At 34.5% G+C, this 24,186-nt stretch overlaps 2 protein-coding genes across 10 annotated transcripts; one reads left to right on the top strand and one right to left on the bottom strand.

The window, feature by feature from the left end:
* Positions 1 to 23: 23 nt before the first annotated feature.
* On the top strand, positions 24 to 9,031 carry LOC116843909 (neprilysin-1-like). Of its 5 annotated transcripts, none has more exons than XM_032814825.1 (13): positions 24 to 165; positions 1,722 to 2,208; positions 2,630 to 2,858; positions 3,133 to 3,171; positions 3,465 to 3,710; positions 4,090 to 4,298; positions 4,851 to 5,030; positions 5,105 to 5,316; positions 5,541 to 5,757; positions 5,850 to 6,032; positions 6,200 to 6,362; positions 6,706 to 7,022; positions 7,414 to 9,031. In XM_032814825.1, exons 2-13 carry the CDS (start codon positions 2,083 to 2,085, stop codon positions 7,684 to 7,686), a joined length of 2,394 nt encoding a protein of 797 aa, XP_032670716.1. In that variant the 5' UTR covers positions 24 to 165; positions 1,722 to 2,082; the 3' UTR covers positions 7,687 to 9,031. The 5 variants fall into 5 exon arrangements, with proteins under 5 accessions (XP_032670716.1, XP_032670720.1, XP_032670719.1 ...); XM_032814829.1 differs by having other exon boundaries at positions 93 to 165; positions 1,898 to 2,208; XM_032814828.1 differs by lacking the exon at positions 24 to 165 and adding an exon at positions 598 to 1,042 and having other exon boundaries at positions 1,898 to 2,208.
* Positions 8,372 to 23,795, bottom strand: LOC116843908 (protein spire). 5 transcript variants are annotated; one of them, XM_032814822.1, is made up of 16 exons: positions 23,413 to 23,795; positions 22,501 to 23,241; positions 22,189 to 22,220; positions 21,973 to 22,096; positions 21,708 to 21,862; positions 21,386 to 21,598; positions 21,099 to 21,128; positions 20,061 to 20,318; positions 19,837 to 19,978; positions 16,377 to 16,637; positions 15,455 to 15,588; positions 15,079 to 15,346; positions 14,655 to 14,962; positions 13,972 to 14,220; positions 13,185 to 13,489; positions 12,616 to 12,859 (listed from the first exon to the last, which is right to left on the bottom strand). In XM_032814822.1, the coding sequence occupies exons 2-16, from the start codon at positions 22,814 to 22,816 to the stop codon at positions 12,616 to 12,618; spliced, it is 3,039 nt and encodes a 1,012-aa protein (XP_032670713.1). In that variant the 5' UTR covers positions 22,817 to 23,241; positions 23,413 to 23,795. The 5 variants fall into 5 exon arrangements, with proteins under 5 accessions (XP_032670712.1, XP_032670711.1, XP_032670713.1 ...); XM_032814819.1 differs by having other exon boundaries at positions 16,344 to 16,637; XM_032814821.1 differs by lacking the exon at positions 21,099 to 21,128 and having other exon boundaries at positions 8,372 to 12,859; positions 16,344 to 16,637.
* Positions 23,796 to 24,186: the final 391 nt, after the last annotated feature.

Here is a 24,186-nt window from a genome sequence, read left to right on the forward strand (position 1 = left end):
ATTGAATGAATTTCACCGCGATATTCCATGCAAGATGGAGTGCAAGTCGCTCAAGTTATTCGCGAGAGTTGTACAGAGGGCAGCTCCCAAACAACTCGGTCGATATGCAACCGATGCGAATTAGAATCGCACACGCCAAAACGATGTCGGAGGAATCCTTTGCAGGTATAACATTTTATTACAAAATTCGCATATAATTAACACTCGTTAATTATTATTTAATTAATATAACATAATGTAATATAATTAACATTGTATAAACTCCATTTACATAAGCGTACTGTCTAATATTGATAACTGTTATTAGGATGATGAATAGAATGACGATGAAGATATAGAAATACTAAATTTTATCGGAGATAAGACGATAAAGGCTAGACAGCAAGTTATTTTCGGGCAAATTCTAGCGCGGTCCTATGCACATGCGAATCATCGTTGATTCTTTTTATTGTCAAGTTTCTACGTCGGGAAGATTTCGTTTATTTCACAGTATCCTTGAGCACGGTCTTTCATCAACCCCTAAGTAGCTTCGCGCCGCCGCCGCTACGTGTCGTATCTCGAGCCGCTATTGCGCTGCATTGCAGCATCGACCAGTTTTTTTTTTTTTTTCCCTCGACCTCGCACCCCCACACCTTCTTCACATCTTTGCAAGGCGTGCTCCTGCTCACTCCTGCACCCTCTTGCGACCCGTTTCTCACCCCTCGTCGGAATCGCGCGCGCTGCTGCTGCTGTGGTAGCGGTGGTGGTGGTGGTGGTAGTGGTGGCTTCGATCGACACCTCCGACAGTTTTTCGCAGGACGCTTGTTGCTTCTATACTACGAGCGAATGTGAACTCGCCCTACTTGTGTTTTTTTTTGCACGCGCCTACGCCACCGACGAAGGATTCAGTCGGAGTCCTCTCGGGAACCCTTTCGCGTTTTGATTACTTCGATGGATATTGCTCGTTTTCTCGTTGCGGTGAACAAAACACAGTGATATCGGTGTAATCCTCAATGAATGTTTCTCCGATGTTAATTAATTGAGGTATTGAGAATTAATTGAGGTACATTGTGTTTAAACGCTGAAACTGTAATAGTTGTTCCTATGTCGGAGATCTTGATTCTTTTCTGACAATCAGTGTAGCGGATTTATCTGAAATTTATAGGAATTGATTTAATTAACACAATCTTTTAATCTATATTTACTGTTATTATGTTTTTTTTATATATATTAGTTTTTTGTATGTCTATCATCATAATATAATTATAGCAGATAATCGGTGTTTACGATACATAAAAAATTACGCATTTTGAATCACTGGTTATAGAAGCTACGACGAATTATGCAAAATAAGGAAAATGACACTATTTTCACGTCGTGGCATAAATAATTTTACAAATTATAGGTGATGGAAACTTAGAATTTAGGTATATAAAATAATTCCGTGAATTAAGTTTCCACAGCGTGAGTGAGTAATAAACCTTTTTTACCTGATCAATTTTAATTAACTATTTGCTGACATTGTTCCAACAGACTTTTCATTTGCGACACCAAGACCGTGGGTGCGAATATCGAAAATTAAAAATAGAAATAAATAAGAAGAGAGAAACGCGATTTTTGCGACACATTTCCTAATATATAAGCTTCGTATTAATATATAAGCGGCTAAACCAGATTATTATTATTATTATCTTATACGAAAGTTTACCACGCACGAAAGAATCCCGGCACGCAATTTCAAGGTTCCCGATATTCGCTTGAAGAGGACCTTCGCTTGCCCCCCCCGACGATGATCGACCGGCGTCCTTATAGGCGCGCGAACACGCCGCGAAACTCGGCTCTCTCGCAGGATCGCGGCACGTTCGCGCCCGCGTCACCGTCGTAACCTGCGACTGACAGCTCAAATTCATGCTAAAAGGAATAGTACCTGCGCGCGCGACTTTCGTGTACGCGAGCCCGGGAACACCTTCCCGTCTTCTCCGCTCCTCATAAAAACCTCACGAAGAGTCGCCGCGCACTACGACCAACTGTCGCTTCTCTCGATGAGCGAGAGTTACCCACCACCGTTGAGCGGGCGTCCTGCGGAGGATCAGGTCGGCGAGGATGAAGTCGGAGGGAAACAATGGATATCTGCGAACCACCGTCGTCACCGAGCCATCGTCAGGCGACTTGCCTGCAGAGCCGGGATCAGCTGGTCAAGACACTACGCCCATTGCGAATTCTCTTCAGGTATGAACGTGCGCAACTCCGCGGCGATTAAACCAGTTTCGTCCTCGAAGAGGATCGGCATGACACCCTCCGTAATGCCAAGCTGTAAACAATGACTTTTATATAACTTATATGTAAATTCTATACATCTTCTACGTATAGCTTCTCGTTATTGCCAAATTTTATTAAACTATTTGCTATTATTAGGACGAAGATCGGCATGACACTCTTCGAGATGCGAAGTTATATACAAAGACTTTTATGTAATTTACATATAAATTTACATATATCTTCTATGTAGCTTCTCGTTATTATATTATACTAAATTTTTGCTGTTATTGAGACACTTCTCTTTTCTTCATTTCTATCTGTTATGACGAAATATGTGACTATATGCGTGATCCATTCGCGTTGCTATGTCCTACGTTTATTACCAATTTAGGTAACTTACGGTCCACGCGGAGGAATTACCACAACCGTGCTCCAACCTCCAACTAGGCCACGGAGACCAGTAGGTGTGACACGTGCCACTTCGATTACACGAAGACGAAGAGGACCGGCGAGTAGGCAACGTCTGTTGGGCGTGTTGGCCATTGCTCTGTTGGCCACTTGCCTCTTCATACTTTTACTACTGGCGTTAAACACCACTCGTGAATGCGTTCGAGAGCCTTGTGAGTTTTAGCTGTGCATCATCTGCATCATAAACTATTGCATATACTTTGTGAATCGTGTTTTCTACTTCTTTTTTTTCTTTTCTTTTTCAATATAGATGTTTGTCTTTTATTAAGGTAAAACCGAGAATTGAAATAAACGTATAAAGATATAGAATCTTACAAAATTGAATAATCTTATAAAATTGAATAATTTATGAACATGAGAAAATAAAATTGAATAATTTAGAACATGAGAATTAAATTCAAATATTTTTTCTTTCTCTACTTTCAGATCAAGACGTTTGTATGTCGGAAGAATGCGTCAGAACAGGTAATTTCTTTTATATATTTTGTATATAAATTCTATTATTCATGTCTTAAAGATTTTTTTTCCAGTTAAAGTAAATTACATTATGACAATTATGACATTATGACAATTATATTAGAACTTTAAGTTTTTACTGATTTAACTCTTGTAAGTTATTACTCTTAATCGCGTGATATTAGTACGTTATATTTATATTATATGCCGCAAATAGATCAATAACTATGAACACACTAGTAACGCTACGAGAAAGACTACTTGGGATGAATAAAAAAGAGTATTCATTAATATATGTATAGCGGCGAGCTTATTGGCGGCAATGGATCGCACTGCGTCGCCTTGTGTCGATTTTTTCCAATACGCCTGTGGCACGTGGAATCGATTGCACGTGATACCGGAGGATAGGAGCTCCATTAGTACCTTTGAGGTCCTAGCCGATCAGTTGCAGGTGATCCTGAAGCGCATCCTCGAGGAACCGCCCAATGTAGACGACAATAATGCCACTCTCAAGGCGAAGATGTTTTACAAGTCGTGTATGGACATCCGTGGGTATAAACAATACACATAATAGCTCTTGCAGGATCGCGTTCTTTTTCAGTCGCAGTTCACGTCTCGAGGATTGATTTTGCTCTAATAATCAAGAAAGATATCTAGATCACAGCAAAATTGACAATCAGAATTTATTTTATTTTTTACTTTCTACTTGCTTTCAAAATTTTTATTTTACTATACTAATTTAACTAGATAGCACAAGATCTTTCATCAATTAATCAATTAATAGATTTGACTTCAGGTCAATAAATAATTCATCCTTGATATCTATCATTTTGTATCTCAGTGTTTTCTTACTAAAATAAATTTTAGACACGTGTAAAACACGTGTTTTGCATAATTTAAACAAACAACATTGACATAAATACGTAGCTCGCATACGAGAAATCGGAGACACCACTCTAAAGAACATCTTGGAGAGCCTTGGAGGATGGCCAGCGGTGGTGGGTACATCTTGGAAGCCACCGCCTTATTCCCTGGAGGTCCTTTTGGGTCGTATACGAGGCGAGTATAATGAAGGTGTGCTGATAGAGCAGTGGGTCGGCCCAGACGACAAGAACTCCTCGGCCAACATCCTGCAGGTGCGCCGGCAAAGTAAGGCCCATTGGTCGACGGCTGTACAACATGTCAACGTCGTAACATATTATCCTGCTGAAAATAAGGTCCACGCGACAAAGTTGAGGCCAGTGTCGAGAATTAAATTTACTTCTTGAACCTTCAGTTTGAACCCTGTAAATTATAAATTATTAATTAATGCGAGAAACACACACACATGAGAAAAATAACGTTTAATTGCAGATAAAGCAAATGCGCGGAATTAAGCGTGACGATAAATGTCTTACTTATTTTATATTGATAATCTAATTATTTGAACGGAAATTTTTCTTTTTAAAATTATACTGTAAAATTTCCTGTTCTAACTTGTTTCCGCGATACAAATCTAATCTGCAGATTTGATCAGTCTGATATCGACCTGAGTTGAAAGCAGCCTGTTGCTCAGCAGGATAACAGTCCCGTCGTTGTAGAATTACTATTGCAATTGTTTTAGAATGTTGTCTTATTACCGTTACGCTCTTAATACGTGTATGATATAATTTATATTATTATAATAATATTTTAATCTATCTACGCAGTTGGATCAGATGCAAATGGCGTTACCCGGTAGAGATTACTATCTGAAGAAAAGCAGCGAGCCCGAACTAAAAGCTTATCACAATTACATGACAAACGTCGCCGTGCTGATGGGAGCAAATCCCCGTTCGGCGGCCGAAGAGTTCGACCGGGTGATCGTTTTAGAGAAGCAACTTGCTAACGTACGTCGTGTGTTTGTGTTCGTCGCGATCTTTTGACAATCCGCTCTTTCTATGATCGCTGTTCCTGGCTTCAGATCTCATTACCAGAAGCGGATAGGCACGATACCTCGGCGATTTATCGGAAACTAACGTTGCACGAGTTGCAGCGGGAAGTGCCGGAGTTGCAGTGGCTTGTTTATTTGCAAAAGTTCATCAACGTGCCGATCAATGAGGAGGAGCCCGTCGTAGCGTACGCGATGCCGTACTTCGTGCAGATGGGTCGTATAATCTCGAAGACGGATCGCAGGTGAGGACAATACATTTTCAGACAATTTTCACACAAGAGAACTGTAGAAATTAGATTCTATAGATCTTCAAATTTTCGATTAGACGAATTGCATGATATGCAACCAAGCACGTATTCATATTGTTCGACGCGCCCAAAGATATTCACGAAGGGACAAATGTCATCGCATTAATTCAAAAGCAAATATATAAGATAGCATTACATGATTATGTATATGTTCGCAGGACTCTACATAATTATATTTTGTGGCGGCTCGTCATGTCGATTATGCCTCACATGATCGACGAGTACCAACAGAAGCGAATTGAGTTTCGCAAGATCCTATTGGGGATACTCAGCGAAAGGAATAGATGGTCGCAATGTGTCGAGTGGACCAATAAGAAACTTGGAATGGCAGTTGGAGCCCTTTTTATACGCGACAATTTTAATCACGAAAGTAAGGTGAGAGTATCCTTTGTTTCAGAGATATAGCGATGATTAAATTCATCGTTTTCGCTTTATAGATTAGAATTTCGTTCTCGAATTTGTTTTAGGAGACTGCTTTGGAAATGATACGAACGATTCGCGAGGCTTTTAACGAATTGTTGGCTGAAAATCATTGGATGGATGACGAAACTCGGATGGTGGCGAAGAAGAAGGCGGACTCAATGAACGAGCGAATCGGATATCCCGAGTTTCTTAAAGATCCACTCGAGCTCTCGTTGGAATACGTGATGGTAATGACATAATGTCATATTTCGATAGAATATTAAAGATAAGAATAATAAAGAATCGAAAAAATAATCTATTTTTCTCGCTTATTTGTTACCTTCGTCACACATTTAAAATTGATGATGATCAAATCTGCTGGACTTTGCTCGTTGTATATGAAGGATTGTTTTAGTTGAACATAACGGAAAATCACTTCTTGGAGAACATTCTTGCCGTATTGAAGTACGACGCTTACCATAATCTGCAAAAGCTGCGAATGCCGGTCGACAAGAACAAATGGTCAACCGAGCCGGCTGTGGTGAATGCTTTCTACAATCCTAATAAGAATGACATAGGTGAGAATATGTTAACAAAAGTAGTTAATTTTAATTACGCGACTTAAGGTATACAATAATTCAAGTATTCAAGAATTTTAACGCAAAAGATACTATATAAAAGATACTTCATATACGCTATACTATATTACTTAATTTAACGATAATAAGATACTAAAAATTTAACGATCTCATGAAAATTCGAGAAAGAAAGAAATCCTTGAGAATCCGAAAAAATTTTATGTTCTAGAAGAACATAAAAATTAAATAGCCCAAGGATCTAAAAGGGATTTAACAATCGTGTATATTATTTCTTTAATGATACTAACCGACATTAATCGCTGTTGTTATTATGGCATTTCAGTATTCCCTGCGGGAATTCTGCAGCCGCTTTTTTACTCCCAGCACTTTCCCAAGTCCTTGAATTACGGCGGTATTGGCGTAGTAATCGGTCACGAGATCACCCATGGCTTTGATGACAAGGGTCGCCAGTTTGATAAGGACGGCAACATGATGCAGTGGTGGAATAACGCTACTATCAGAGCATTTCGTAAGAGAGCGCAATGCATCGTGGATCAGTATTCCAAATATAAGTTGCAGGAAGTAAATCTGTACATCAATGGCAGGATGACCCAAGGAGAAAATATCGCGGATAATGGTGGTCTCAAGCAGTCTTTCAGGGTAATAATAAAAACACATTAGCAGACAATATCTTCCGAAATAATTTTCGATTTCAAGGATTCAGGATTCTGCAAATTTAAAAAGAAAAATTGATTAGGAAAAGAAATTCTGAGTATGATAATATCAAACTTTCAACATTTGTTTAAAACATTCATGGATTTCTTCCGTACGCGGATAAATTCCTCGTGTGTAAATCTTAAAATAAATGACGCAGATAAGTCAAATATGTGACGACTCTAAAATCTAAATAAATATGAAGATTGAAAAATACGACACAGATATATATTTTCACATATTTGGTAGAAAATAAACGCGGGAAATGCTAAAAATAATAATTTTACATGCAACAAAAATTTCATTTGACAGCGTAATTCTTTTTTTTATCGAACAGGCTTACAAAAAATGGGTTTCCATCCACGGCGAGGAGCCGTTGCTGCCAGGAGTGAACCTTACACACGATCAGCTATTCTTCCTCAACTACGCTCAGATTTGGTGCGGCTCCATGAGACCGGAAGACGCGCTGACCAAGATACGCAGCAGCGTGCACTCGCCGGGTCCGGTACGCGTGTTAGGTCCGCTGTCGAACAGCAAAGACTTCGCCAGGGCTTTCAACTGCCCGCCGAACTCGCCGATGAATCCCAAGAACAAGTGCAGCGTCTGGTAGTTCGTGTCCAGTGATATATAAGATATATCACGCCGATATAATCAAAATTATACAAGGAGGAAAAGGAGGTAGAGGTACCTGGAAGCTTAAAGTTTCAGGGTTTCGAGAAATCGAGAGGACCCGTATTCTCTGATTGTACGCACATTCAATGCTAAATAAGGCTATTTTTCGAACGCTGTCCTTCGATATAGGTTGAACGGGATTCGCGTAAGTAGCATGTTGAAATATCGAAAGAGCAAATTTAATTTCACACTTTGCGTCAAATGTGCGAACGTGCGGAATGAGAATGCGCGGGTCATAAATTAACAAAGAAAATAAAAAATTATAGATGTATGAAATCTATGATCCGAAGGATCCGTGGACCCTTTCATTATCCTTGCATATCACGATCTTGCTTGTTTTTATGTAATAAGCATCGAAATAAAAGTGATGTATGATTAACAGATGATTGTTATTTTTTCGGTCGCAATAGTGATAACTTAAAGGAATTTATATCTAACAATTAAAAACAATCTAACAGTGAATTTAATTTTTATCTTTTAGATAGCATAACGAAGCAAATAAAAAATAAATGTTACTCTATGAAGAATTATTTTGTTAAAAATATCAAAATAACATGGAGACAATAAAAAGCTGATGTCAGTGAAAATTGAATATGAAAGAATACACTGACGATAAAAAGATATTAACATTTCGAAGATATCTTTATTTCTTATTTTCCTCTTTTTTTTGTTTTTATATTTCATCATATCATCACTTATATTATTATAGCCAGCTATAGTTGCAAATTTACATCGTTTAAGCTTCTGCGAATAACGATAAAACGAAGCGGATACATTTTGCCTGAAAAGATAAATTCTAATTTGCCTAATTGAACAATTCTCCTAAACACATACCTAAACGAAAAAACACCTGTAGCTCGCGCAACGCATATCGTTCTTACAAAAGTCCTGCAGTAATTTACGCAGAATCTCAAGTTCTTCAAATCCTTGAATCTCTTGTATATTTCTCTCTTCTTTTAGAAAATATCTATAAATTTTTTAAGAGTTCGAAAATGAATTGTGAGAATGGAAAACATCTCTAAAGATCCAGGATCCAAATAAGATATTTTCCAAGAGATTTTCGAATTAATATAGGATATATGAAAATGATACCTGGTTTCAAAATTCACTGTTACTATCTCTATTACCCTGTGTAATCCCTTTGATTCCACAACTTCTTCGATGTATTTCAATTCAACCATTTTAATATTTTCATATAACCTAAAACGCAAATATATGTATATATATATATATTATATATATATTGGACAATAAATCTCGTTCGAAGAGAGAGAGAGAGAAAGGGAAAGAAGAATTTAAAGAATGAGATCTATGTAAATAACAATTTCGCTTTCGTGCATGAAGTATTTGTGCTTTCGGAATTTAAGGATCTTTTTGATATTTTTAGATCCTTCAATTTTCTTTTCAATTTTTCGCACTTTCAATAACTTTCATTATGCCATTAGATCTTTTCTTAGAACCCGTGAATCCTTCGATTCTCGGATCTTTGCGTAACGTCTGTAACCGTAATCATCCTGAATATTTCAGATCCTTGCAAAGCTTTTACAACAAACCTAATTGTTCATATATTATTTATCGACTTTAACATTGAAACACTTCGCAGTTACTCGCAGCGGAACTTTATAATTCGTTATGTCACTTCTTTGTACTCTCTGCATCATATTATATCAGGATCACGGTCAGGATCACTTACGCCGGATCGCCGATTTTCTCACCTATATACATCTTTCTAACAACAATCACCACTGTCACAGCTTCGTTCGCACCTTAAATAATAAATTATATCTGAAATAAATAATATCGTTGTGAGTACGTATTTTACAATGCGAAACAGAATTCATTTACAATATATACAATTAATAGAATATAATCCGTTTATACATATCTCTACGCGCTCATCTGTACGAATGGCACGCAAAATAATAATAAATAAATCCTAACAATTAATTAGCTCTACAGCAAATAATTACAATTTATTTTTCTCGCGCTTAGGTGCAATAAGAATAATTAACATACGATCTTTTCGATATTGATGTTACTAAATATCTGATTAATAACATCGGGTGATCAATTGATATTATTTCTAGACCCTCATTGACATGCATTATATGAACCTATTTCTCATTTATATTTTCTTTTTATACCTTATCTAATGTTTCTATTAAATTTGTTTACCCACTGACACGAGAAGATATTGTTACAATAAATCGCATCAATAATTTTTATATCCGCTTCCTTTCCACGACATGTCTTCAATCTATTTTTTTCAGAACATTATTATTGTTTATACAAGATATCTTAAAAAGATATCATACAATACATAGCAAAGGTGCTTGATGATTAATTTACTAAGCAAAAGATTGGTCCGTATTTAATTTATTTACTTAATTGGACGATTATGTAAATATGATATCGAAATCGCTCAATATATATATATATATAACGCTACTACTTATAGCCTTTACTTATAGAAATTAATTTTTCATTTTATACCTTGATACCATTAGAAAAAGTAAAAAATAACCAAATCTTCAAAATAGCAGAAAATAAAAGTCTCAAATTAATATTCACTCATTTTCATCACTTACAGTTTAACAGTCGAATTGCATATGTCTTAAAATGTGATTAGCTATATATATATATATATGTATATATATCTTTTTGAAATATCTTGTATACTCTCTAGTGAGACGAATATAGTTTAATTTTCAAATACATTTTCTTAAATGCGTTATTATTTGTATGGAAGATCGACGGTAATATTTTACAATATATAAGAATGCTCTCTACGCGAGTTATCATCGATCACTATTTTTATAAGGCTTGTCCCCACTTGGTTCTGCCTCCATTTCTAAAACGGCTAACAATATTGCATACTTTAATTTTCGCAATTTTGTGTATTTTATTAAAAGCTAAATTAACATTATATTACCATTTCGGAACTATTTATAAACCTGTAATATTTGGTATAAATAATGAAAAAATGAAACCAGAGATCGCAAGTGGATCGTAATTTTTTTTTAGTGAATTCAAATGTGTATAATCGGGGTTCCATCTAATAATGGGATTTTCCATCTTGAAAAACTATTGAGACACAAGAGAATCAATGGAAAGGATTTATACGAGTAAGCAGCCAAAGATTTTGCTTTTAAGAATCTTTGTAATATTAAGGATATATAATGTTAAAGACTTATGATATCAAGAATTCGCATAATGAAGCACATCGGAGTCCAAGGATATGTAAAAGCGAAGTATATCTATGAATATTTATTTATTTAAGAATTCATGTTATAAAGTATCATATTCATCATCATTTATGGTATGAAGGATTTAAATTTGCTAGTGACAATCTTGGAAATCAAAGATTTGCGGGATAAAAGTACAGATTTTTGTAAAAAGTCAGTTTTATGGAAACATTATGGAGTCTTCGTATCTTGAATTTTCCTAACACGTACAGAGTCCTTAATTGTTTAGATTATTCACACAAACTGAATTTTTACATTTCCGGCCTTTAATTTTTCTTTGATTTCTTAGATTCTGAATTCTTCACATATTTAGAACGTTATATTGTTCAATTCGTAAATCTTCAAATCCTTATATCCCAAAATTTTTACTTTAGGTTTACATTCTCAAAACACGTAAGCTTTTAAATTCTTACATATCCTTAGATCTTTAGATATTTGAAGTTTTAGATGTGCATTATTTTATATTAAATGAATCTTTAAGTATAATTCTTAAGTCTTTAGCTGCTTGGATCTTAAGTTCTTTGGTACTTTGATCATGAAGATATCATGATAAATTATATAAATAACAAATAATAAATATAACGAGAAACGACAAAAAATCATATAAATAGATAAATTATACGTAATTCCATAAATTTTTGTCTATCCAAGATCAACATTGTTTGAGACAAATAAAAATATTCTGAGAATTCTAGTGCTAATAAATAACATACTAAATCACAAAAGTTATTCAAATAAAATATGGACATGCAAGATACAGTACAATCTAATTGAAAAATTAATATTATACCTCGCGCATTGGTACACTTGTCTATTAGAAAATAATACAATGCTCTTTCTAAAAAATGTTTTTAACTGATGCGCAAAGAAGTTGGTCATCTGAAATTTACAAATTCACAGATTTTTAAGTCTTTGGATTTGTAACTATCGAAGTTTTTAATCTTATAGATTTTTCACATTCTGATATAGAAGGGTTTATAATAAAAAAAAAACTTTCCTGTACAAAAGTCAAAGACATTTGGAAGTAGAGCATTAAATATCTTACAAAAGCAACAGTCTTTAGATTTTGGAACTTTGACGGATTTGTGAATATATAAAGAAAATAAAAAGAGAAAATAAAGATTTTAGCTCGAAATAAATATTACAACGCGTAAAGCAAATCGTTTATAAATAATCAGTTTGAATTATTCATTGAAATTGATACAATTTTGCAGAGTTCAAATTTGAATATAAAGAAGACAAACAGGATCACTAATATGTTCATTTGTAGACAACTAAAATATATCTATTGACACAATACATTTCTTTGTTTATCTTTGCTAATGAGGATTAAACCCAACGGAATTATATCGATTTCAATCTTTGATTCGCGCTATGTACCGCATCTTACACATATCCACTTTTCATATGAATATATTCTCACATCTCGCAACGAAAACAAATGCCTGCGCATAGAACATTTCCTCCTTCCGACTTCCACGTTGTAAGAATGACAGCGATTGTTCTCATTGCCAATGGAGAATGCGTTCAAAACAAACGCGAGCTGCGCAAAGTAAACATAGAAACAATAGCGAAACGGTGTACCGGAACTTACTGACGGACATCTCGCGAAGAGGCGACGATTAGACGTACGCTGGGGAGAGGTTCAAGGTGAGGCGAGAGATGACATTGTTGCGTATCGTAGCGCGTGTCGTTCTCGAGCTCTTGATTATCTGAATGACCATGATACGACAGTCGTGACAAACAACGACGGCGACGCCGCGCAATCGTTCCGCAGCCATACGTTGCTCGGCACTCGGTCCGCTGGACGTCGAGAACGTCTTCGTGGTCGAGAGAGCAGCGGGACTGCCACTACCCTTATAGCATCTGCATGAACCATTTGTTATAATTAGAAAAAGTGATACAAAATTTTGTTTATTGATTAATATTATTAATAATAAGGCAGATATACAGTAACCTTTCTTCCTTGTTTCTATTTTACGAGTATCTCTGTTAAATGATTAGTTTCGCAAAATTAAAATAATCTGTATTTTCCAGATTCTAGTTACCGTGCAAAGTTGTCTACTATTAGCGGTATTAGAAAGAGGAGGTCATTCTACATATGCAATTTGTTTCTTCACGTAGAATCAGCATCAATAACAAATTATAATTCTGCATTAGTATGTAATATGACATAGCGATTCTCACTGACCTTTTGTCCATTCCTTGACTTTCTATTTCTCGACGCGCGTGACAGGGTGGTGTCGACATCGGCGTCAGTGCAGAGACAGGTGTCGTCGTTGGCGTCGAAGCAGGTGTACCAGTGCGCAACGCGGAATCCTTTCTCCTAGACGCAGGAGAGGCCGGTGCCGAACCGACAGCACTTGTGTTCCTCAACCAGGGACTTTTACCGCCACCGCTACCGCTGCTACTTTCCGCTTCCGTAGGTGAGAGTAATAGTCCGGGAGAAAGTAACACGACCGGCACCCGAGCGAACTGCTCTGTCGGTATCCGCATCTAAAATAACCGAATAATAAATCGAAGTTAGTTTAGATTCACCGTTATACGTAGATTTGTCGTCGTGAACCAATTCTTAGACTTAGACTTTGATTCTATTCTTGAGAGAAACGAATTTAGGATTTAAACAGAGCTAAAAATCTAAGAATTACATTTTAATATTCACTTTATGTAAAATAATAACCACCAAATAAAAGCCTCAAATATATCTAAGGATCTAAGAAAAATATACAAGAATTTAAAAGCCTAAACGTTTTAAGAGTGCCTAAAGAATTCAAGATGTAAGAATTCAAGGATTTATCTTGAAGATATCGAAGCTATCTTTCATATATCGACTTGAAATTTTGACAATAATAATTTTTCGTTAAATTTGAAATTTCCTGTACTACTGTAGTCGAGCTTAGCAGAATACTCGCATTCAAATAATCGTTATCATAAATATATACGTGACGTACACGAAAAATATGTCGATGTATACTCACTTTTGAATAACATTTCACGCAGACGGTTCTTTTGCACAAGCGACAGCGTTGGCCCCAAGGGCCCAATAAACCAAAGCGTGTTTTCAGACAGAGGAAGCAAACGCGTCGTTTCTCCACATCTTCTTTCACGCGTCCTTCTACAGGAAGGGACTCTAGTTCGGCCTTCGTGAGGACACTGCGAATGTGAACGATCTCGTCCAATGTTAACGAGAGCCTTTCATCCAGCAGCATGTCCCCGAGCGTCGCTTTCTGTGAAATGTGATTAAGTGCAATTGAAATCAACCGAAGAATATATTTTTGCTACATATATTTTCTTTAACTAAAGTTTTTCTTCAACTATCAACTATCGTGATTGTTAAAATTGCAGGTAAAAAAATATATTGGAACAGTTCAATTCTCAGCAAAAAGTAGCAATGCTAATATTTATGCATTATATGTTGTGGTAAAATATTACGACAACGATGGCAGTTATTCGTTTGATAAATAATTTGTTTTTATTGAATATAATAAAATTTAATTTATAAAAAATAAATTAAACTTTTTAATTTATTTCAAAAGGAAGTTATAATTGAGATAAAAATCACAAATTACAGAACACTTTATATATTTGGATCATTCAATTTAGTCTATTTGCTTGAATAGTCATTGTGTATCTGAGATAATTAGAAAATGATGTTTCTTACCCGATCAGTATCATCCTCCCATTCTTCACCAGGTACTTTCTCGTCTTTGCCCTCAGCGATCGTGTATGCCCGGCGTGGTTGTCTTGCTCGTGGCTGCGGACTGAGACTCGGGCTTGGGTTTAGACTGATATTGGGACTTGGACCTTGACTCAATGATGAATCCGTGAGACCGGCATGCTGCCGACTCTGCGGTCGCGACTGCGGCAAAGATGTCGTCCCTGTGAGCGACATTAACGGTACAACGCACTTCGCAGAATGTCTTTTTGCAGACGCTCTCCGGGAAGGACATTGCGTCGCCAAATCGTAAGCTGTAATTTGAATAAAGATATCGTACACAAAATATAACAAATAAGACGTTGTATCTTTAAGTGCTATGATAAAAAAAAGTGCGAAAAACGGTTTGAATATAATTCATAACAATTACATTCTAATTGAGCATCACAGAATCGGTGATATTCGTTTCTAGTTAAGCGAAGTCCGCCAGTCTTTCGCCAAGGATTCGCTGATCCCGCTTCGTCGTCGTCCCTTTGCTCGTGATCCTTGTGCCCGTTTCGCACATCCCGGCCACCAAAAGTGTAATCTTTCAGGTGCCAATAATTAGAAGCCTCATCCTCTTCCTCAAACCTCGTCTCGGCGAAATCCTCATCGTTGTAATATTCATCGTCGTCGTCGTCATCATCTTCCGCATCTAACTGTTCAGAGAATAGTACTCGGATTACCATTAAATGAAATATGAAGCGTTAAAGTGAAGAACTGATTTATTTCCACACTTTCTAATTAAGAAAAACATAAAAACATACCTTTAAATCAAAATCCACGGGTATCACTTTCTTGGGCCGTCTGGCAGCATTCAATACTTCCAGATTTCTTCCTGATGGTTTTGGGATTGCCGATGATTCGTACTCCTTGATATCTTCTCCGTTGTTCGTTATATCTGAAAAATCGAAATTAATTCGTCAGTACAATGTGACAACAAAGATTAGATCGACGCTGATGGCGAAACGTCTGAAATAGCATTGCAATTAATGTTGTATGTTCATCATGCGGTGAGACGATTAGACATGATCAAGGGAAGAGTCAAAGGAACAGATATATAATATAATGTTTCATTTGTAAAGACTTATTATTATTATTATTTATTTAGACTTATTAAAATATCAAACATGCCCAATTTTTTCAACGCTTCCATTTTATTTAAATTTTAGATTTTCATACGCTTATCTCTAATTTCTTTCTATCCTCATTGCCCCTATTTACAATATTTGTAATTCCATTATTCTCGTGTATCTCTTTGTCTTGGATTAAAAATTCTCACAAATTTAATTTATTAAACTTGATTCGCCAAATCATATCATATATATAAAGTATCAGCTTGCTTTAACGACAAACGATTACGATTCTAACAAATTTTTTTCCAAATAGAAGTAATTATAAAATCCGCTTCGCCGACGAATCTCCTTCAGTTAATATGAGGGAAGATATATTATACGTACTGTATATGTTACATATACGGTTATACATACGAGGATATTTATTACTCATTTTGTGTGCTCTGTGTTACAATAAAATTTACTAGACAAGCGTCTTTTATAATTATTCTTATATAAATTAATGGCCTCCAATCAGAAAGATGTGGAGACAACGTGGGTATTTACTTATCTCGATGACGATGATGAATGAGATGATTACCTGCGACCGTAATGCGCCTTCTACGCGACTTACGATTCCTAGCTGGTACGACCCTGACGTCGGGTCGGTCCTTGGCGATCCTTTGTCGTGGTTGTGGTACCGGCGGGACGTCCTGCTTCTTGCGGCTTGGTGCCGTCAGGACACCGGCACCAGGACCCGACGTCGCCATGGTCTTTTGATCCTCCGACTGCAACCACTGGGCCGCGACATCCTGCGCGGACTCCTGCTCCTGCTCCGGCTGCGACGGCGGAACCTCTCCGAGGACTATCATGCGAGACACGCCGCTCGCGTTGCCTGGGAAAATTGAAGCCATGACTCACGAGGGAGCACAAGTTCACTCAACTTCAATTTTCTGCGAGACGATTAATGTTTCTTTTTGTTTTCATAGTCCCAACTTGGACGACAGTATTCCTCTTTCTTGTCATTCTTTTCTAAAAACAAGACGCTTCATCTTCAACGAATAAGATCTTTTATATAATACTTATGCATATTTAGAATTTGCAGTTTTAAATTTTCCCAAATAAAAACTATATAAACAATGTATTTATAAAATAAAATAAATAAACATTTTTGTATAAAAAGAATTAAAAATTATTTTATTTTTAAAACAAATTTAAATAAACATTTCTTGTAATAATATTAACATAATCGCAAAACATTAAATCTTGCAAGTTAGAGATTACAATTTACCAAAATTTCATGAAGAGAAATTTGTTTTATCTTCGTCAAACAGCTTGTTGCTAAAATCTTATCCAATGAAGATGAGACATCCTGCACAATTTATGTGTGTTGATTCACATGGTCTTCATTAATTCTTGTTCTCTCCCAATCGTCACCAAACGATTCTGCGAAATAATATCAGGAATTCGTCTAATGCCGAAAGGTGAACTTGTGCTATTAATTAATTCACGGCTTCAATCGTACGTCGTCCTACTTTCCCGCTTATTAGTCCATTTAGTCACTTCGTCTAATATTATTTAATCATTCTTCAATTTCGTTCGTAAGAGCGTTATAATTGTGGCAAGTACGACGAAGGCAGTAGCGAACCTTGATCCTGACCACAGTGATGTTACAATAATCTTAAAGGAGGCAGGCAAGATCTCGTGGCGTCTTTAGATTTGTCGAAGTAAAAGGAGACTGCGGGAGTGTACGTCGTCATTTTCGTCGCCTCGAAGGATGTGTCTGAGCGTCCTTAAAGATGAGAGGAAAGATTGGGGAAGAGAGATTTAGAGACATTCGCACGTGGGGGTCCTTAAATCCACATATTCTTACTTTTACGGAAGTTTGTTTTCAAAGATGTTCGGAGTAGTTCTTACGCCCGCGCGTTCTTCAAGAGGCCGATTTTTGATTCCATAGATCTTAGATCCAGATTTCTGAATTTACGAATTGTAAATTCAGAGTCGAATCTTCAACCGATAAATTATTATATTCGCGCATTACAAAATTACAAAAAAGTATGTGTGTATCTACTGAGTTTTAAATTTTTATAGCAACTAAACTTATTTAGACTCTTGGAAAAAATCTACTAAAGAAATTTTGGTTCTTTAGAGTCCTATTATAGAGTTCATATTAAGTGTTTTAAATTATTTCCAGTATATATTATAAATTTTTTTTAATTTTTTGACTCTTAAAATTTCTTCAAATTTCGTAATTAACTCTTCAGTTTTAAAAATTCTACATACATAAAGTGATGACTTTTTCTAAATCTTAAATTTTTTATTTTATAACGTAACTAAGTCTACATATATATATATATATATATATATATATATATATATATATATATATATATATATACACAAATAATTAAATCTGTCGTTTACAACAGGATTTAAAAATCTAAAAATTTGTAAATTTAAAACTTAATGATTCAAGTTTAATTATACAAAATTATATAAAATTATACAAAATACACTGTATGTAGAATACTCATTAACTTTTAATTATTTAGTAGAGTCCTTGTCAGATTACTTATTATTAAGAGTTTTAAGATTACTTTTAAAATTATTTAACCAATAAATGGAGTCTATCTTTTAATAAATATTGAGATAGGACACATACTTTCTTGTCACATATAACAAATTTCTAAATCCTTGGGTATTTTACTTTTCAACTCTACAATCTCTATATATATATTTTACAAAGTAGACGAACGGAAGCAAACAACTGTTCGCGTTCTATGCTTCTTAAATCACAATAATTCTTCTGAACTTAGAAATTCTTCGCGAAATTATTCACAGATATATGCGCGTTAAAATCATTATTACCACACTCTAACACACTTTGGATACGAGAATTAGCGCGAATTTCACGGGGAAGACGCGCATCGGTGAAATAATCGTTCAGGACGTCGAACAACGTCGTAGAACTCGCGAGGGAGGGTTGACATCCGACTGGACTGGCGTGCCGCGATGACGTTTCAGGCAACGTCAGCTCACCTTTGCACGCTTACAGTTATTGATCGTCTACATCGTGTCCGGGATCTCCCTCTCTCTTTCTTTTCTGCCTGCGCCTGAAGCGCCCCAAATTGTGAATCATCCTATCGCAGCATAGGGCGCGATTCGATCTCAAGTATCCTCCTCGCACCCTTCGACATGACTCGAATTTACAGGCTACTAAGATATTAAAATCAATAGATATAAAAATTCCAGTATTCGCGAGTACAAAAATGAGAGAACCTAGAGTTCTTAAAATTTGCGGATTTAGCAATTTAAGAACTCAAGATCGACTAATGCAAATAATTTAAGAAGCAAAAAATCCAAAAGTCTGAGAAATCTCGATGAAAAAATTGGATAAACTGTTATGGAACTTTCATCACAGCAATATGTCGACGTATCGATTATCATTAAAGCATAGCTGATACTTCACTGAAAATATGAAAATGAAATAATACCAACTAAATATGTTTTAAATCACGTGAAACAATTTGTATATGAGTTATGTACACTATTATGTATTGAGTTATGTACTCTATATCATGACTTGTATGATATAGACTGATAATGTAATGATATAGACTGTATGATATAGACTTTAATCAAACGATTAAATGATGCAAACCTTAAATAAAATTTATTCAACAACTTTATTAAGAATCCTAACGCATAAAAAATCAATGAAATTTTTAAAATAAAAAAAAATAAAATAAAAAAAATTTGCATATAGATTTATAACATAATTAAAGAAGTATGATAATATTATTTTAAAGATAATGTGACGCAAGAGAATTCGTTTTTCTATTTTTGAAAATTTATCTAATACATTGTATCAATTTCAATTAATAGATGTAATATTTAATGATTGTTTCTCTCTCTCTGAGTTTTTCCTCAACTTCTAACTGTATAGTTTCTACATTCTACAGTAAAAATAAAAAAGATGTATAAAAAGTTAACGAAAAGGAAAAAAATTGAAAGTTATAATAAAGGAAAAAATTGAAAGTTATAATAACACTATTATCTACTATCGAATAAATATATAAGATGCATGGACTTACTAGGTGATGTTTCTTCAACTTTCGTAGTATTTTGTCTCGAGCAAGATGATCTTAAGGGTTTTGGGGGTTTCTTTATGCTCTCCATAAGTAATTCTCTCAGGGTGCATTCCTTCTGTAACGGTCGTAATCGTCTTTCCGAGGCCTATAAGTAAAATATAATATTAGTAACAATTCAACAAAATTCAATAGCAATTCGATAGATAATTATTTTTTCCAAATCTTACCTTTTTAAGCGGTGGACGACTACGAATAAACTCGAGAATAATTGCATGTGCGTCTTTCCTTGAAGATGTAGGTGGCGTCTTTCTAAGATGATACCGTCTCTCCCTGATATCGTCCATCAGAATTTCGTAAGGAGTCAGTTTGTAGTCCGGGGATCTTCCTTGCCCGCGTGAGGAAGCCCGGGAACCCAAATTAGCTTCTACCTTTTTCAACTTCACTCCTCGCCTCAATTCGCCGATAACTTGAACCCAAAATCTGGCCTGGCGATATATTTAAAGATGTTTCAGTATTACAATCAATAGATTCTTATAACAAAATGTATAACGTGTTAATGAATAATGTACTAATGGATTTGTTCTCTCATAAATCTATTACTAAATAACTTTATGTACATTATATAAAATCGTCTTACTACAATTTTCCTGCTATTTTGTGAAATTTGAGCATGCTATTCATTAGCACTATACATATTAAGTTTTGTAATGGAAAATATTTTCTAGAACTATAAAATTTTTATAAATTACTGCAACAAATAATATAAAATAGTAGAGAATAAATATATTAATTATATTGGTATAAAATAAAACAGTAACTAATATATCTCAATATATAGAAATAAATATGTAAATATATATATGTAAACACACACACACACACACGCGCGCGCGCACACACACAACCACAATAAACTAAATAACAATCTATATAAATAATCTATATATTTTTGCATATAATTCTCATTCATTGTAATTATAACTTTACCAATAATTGTTTTCCAATACTCTTCTTTCTTGTAAAAAATATTTAAATTTTTTAGAGCAAATAAATACAAATTTTGTTGATATAAAATGATAAATTTTACATAAAAATATTAGTGAACTTAATCATCGTGCTGCATGCATTTATTATATTTAATAAACGCTAACATTGATTCCAGTAACTTTATAATATAGTATAATATAGATAGTTCTAAATAAAATAAAAAAATATAACTACAATGAAATAAACAATTGTGATACATTTTTACGAGACAAACGTACTTGGATGGCCCTCCAAATTCTAACGTCCGTCTACAAGAGTAAACGCAATTAGCAATCAATAAATTTAACTTGCGAATTATATACATATAATTATTATTATATATTATATGCCAATCTTATTTTTATATCTTTTGTATATCTTTTTTCTGGAAAAGATATGTGAATAAGTGAAATGTATTTAAGAAAGGGGACTTTTAAATATTTTTTCTATCATAAACGGAAATTCAATATTTTTTTTGCGGAAATTCGTGTATTTTTTTATCTTTGTATATTCCAATAAAGCTTACCCAATCATTGAAATCCAAAGTGTCGAGATTTTGCAGCGAAGTCGAGCTATGATCAGTCCCATTCATACTAAATAAATTTTGTGATTGTTTATCAACAACCACTTTTTCGAGAAACTGAGAGATATTAAGAGCCTCTTCTACGAACGTTTGTATTACATTCTGATAATAATTATCGACATCTTCATGCAAACTTTGTACGTGCCGTGCGCATATCTGAAATCAAGCGATACATCGTGTTTTTCTGCGTTCTTATTACTTATTTAAAAATTATAATATTTATAATTTATATAATTTAGTTATATTACTATATATTAAAACTTACTTGAAGAACAGTCTTCAGGGTACATACTGAACTATCTGTATACCGCTCGGCGGTTTTCGACATCATATCATCGTCAGCATCAGTATCACCCGAGTCTCGTTCAATACCCTCGTCGTCAGTTTCCTGCAGGCGTCCCTCCACATCGCCTTCAGATGCTATTAAAATAAATTAAATGACATTTTACAAAACAAAATTTCAATTCATATAATTTAAGATTCAGCTCAAATGCACAATTGTATACTACTAAAGAGAGAAATTGACTCACCTCGACTACAATTTGTCATCAATGTAATAAGAGCTTCTAGGTCCGGTGACAAAGCTATTTCCTCTTCTGCATTAGAACCAAAATCCAAGGCCTTGAAAATCACCATACCCAATGAAACTACTGCCTACAAGTGCAAAAAAGAAAGTTCAAAGTTAATAAATGAAATTAACATACGTTACAAAATATAGTTTAATATTTTAATAATAGTTATATTACTTTTTCCTCAGAAACAAGAGGTTGCTTAGAGCCTGCAATAAAAATTAGATTGTTAATTATGCTCCATGCTATAACAATCACAGTTGATGATTATTTTATATTAGCTAAAATATATATTTGTTAAGGGAAATTAAGAAAATTTGTTGTTTAAGTTGTTTATGACATGGGATTGTATTAGTGCATAAAATATTTAAATGTCTAAAGTAATAAATGTGCAATAAAATAATAATGTTGAAAAATTTATATTAAAATTGATGCACCAAATTTATAGTATTTGGAATTAGAATTCTAAAACAAAAAACAAAACATTACCTGCTAAGTTATCAAGTCGAATATTTCCATCTTTATGAAGCACAATTTGTGAGAATTCCGATATCTCATAAAATTTATTCTGTGTTAAACTTGACAGACTCTTAGTTGTCTGATAGCATAATGCCCATGCTCGTTCCTGACTCACAGGGCTATTGAATATCAATAAAATATCCTGAAGATTTAAACAACCATGCAAGTCCAGTTTACATCTGCGTTGTGCCATGTTTCCTTTTTTTCTTACTGTCGCTTTAGGTTGCTCGTCTAACATTGTGGATTCTTTCTGACTAGAGTCAGGACTTTTCTTAGGATTCGACATTGTGTATATTTACAAATATTTATGCCAAATTCATGAAGACAACAATGGCAATTTCGTTGTTTCTCTTTGACTATGATCAGAACTTTTTTTAGAATTGGACATCACGTGCATATACAAATATTTTTTATGCCAATTTTTATAAAGACAATGATAAATATTTCCTCATTAACAGTATTATTTTACACATAACCACTGATATCTATTTATCATCATTTTATATTGGTCAAGCATCGATTCACTATAAATTCCTATATAACTGTATATTTTAAACAAAGTATACAGGTTGAGAAGTTCCATAGTGTAGAAAATTAAAATTTTTTCATTCATAAAAGAATATCAGTTTCATTTATTTACACAATATTGGAGTTATTGCTTCAAATTAATAGGAATTAGCATAATCTTCAATTTGTAAATAATTACATTACCTGAAATATATAATCACAATATGCTTTTGTAGAAACTTCATAATTTTGTTTATTACTTAAATATTAATCATATTATAACAATTATAGTAACAATAATAATAGTAAGTATAATAAGTGTAATAAATAATAAGTAACAATAATAAACGATAATAAGTAATTATATATACTCACATTTACACGATTGTGAAGTAGATTTGTATGGATTTGTATTTCAAGAATCTAAATCACAAAAAATAAACACGATATCCGGTTTGCCGTTTATTCTTATTCCGTTATCCTTGACTCGTTAATTGGCAACTGGTTGCGATCGAAATGAATGGATTATAACCATAAACAACGTTACGCACACACACTTACAATGACAGCTCAACATTCGAGTCTTATATTAACAATTTCATCCCACATAATTCTATAGCGTTATCGTATGTGGCTAATTCTTAAATCATCATTCACGTCTTTACTTTTCACAAGACAAAAAATTCACGTCAAGGATACGCAAGGATCATGAGCAGTGCTCGCGAGACCGCACGGAAAGACATCGACATCCTGCGGTCTTATCCTCGAAAAATATCGCATACGATATTTCGATGAAAAGCTATAGTATATGTCATATGAACTATAGCTTTTTATCGAAATATCGTATGCGATATTTTTCAAGAATACTCTGCCATCTCGCAGTTTTCGATATCGATTCTCGCAATTTGCGATATCTCAATTGCCGATCTTCATATAGAAACATACGGTATTACTTGTTGATTCTGCCTATTGTTCAATATAAAGAAAAAATGCATCTGATCTAGGTCGTGTTCCGTTTTACGTGTATGCGCGCATTTATCTATAGTTCATGTTACGTGTATTGTAGGAAATGCGCGCATAATACGTGAAACTGAACGCAGCAATACTGTTAAATCTATCACTACTTCAATTAAGGAGGATTCATGCCTG

The sequence above is a fragment of the Odontomachus brunneus genome, unplaced genomic scaffold, assembly GCF_010583005.1.
Source record: "Odontomachus brunneus isolate Ranch 3 - 2012 unplaced genomic scaffold, Obru_v1 Obru_scaffold_036, whole genome shotgun sequence".
NCBI classification, from domain to species: Eukaryota; Metazoa; Arthropoda; class Insecta; order Hymenoptera; family Formicidae; genus Odontomachus; species Odontomachus brunneus.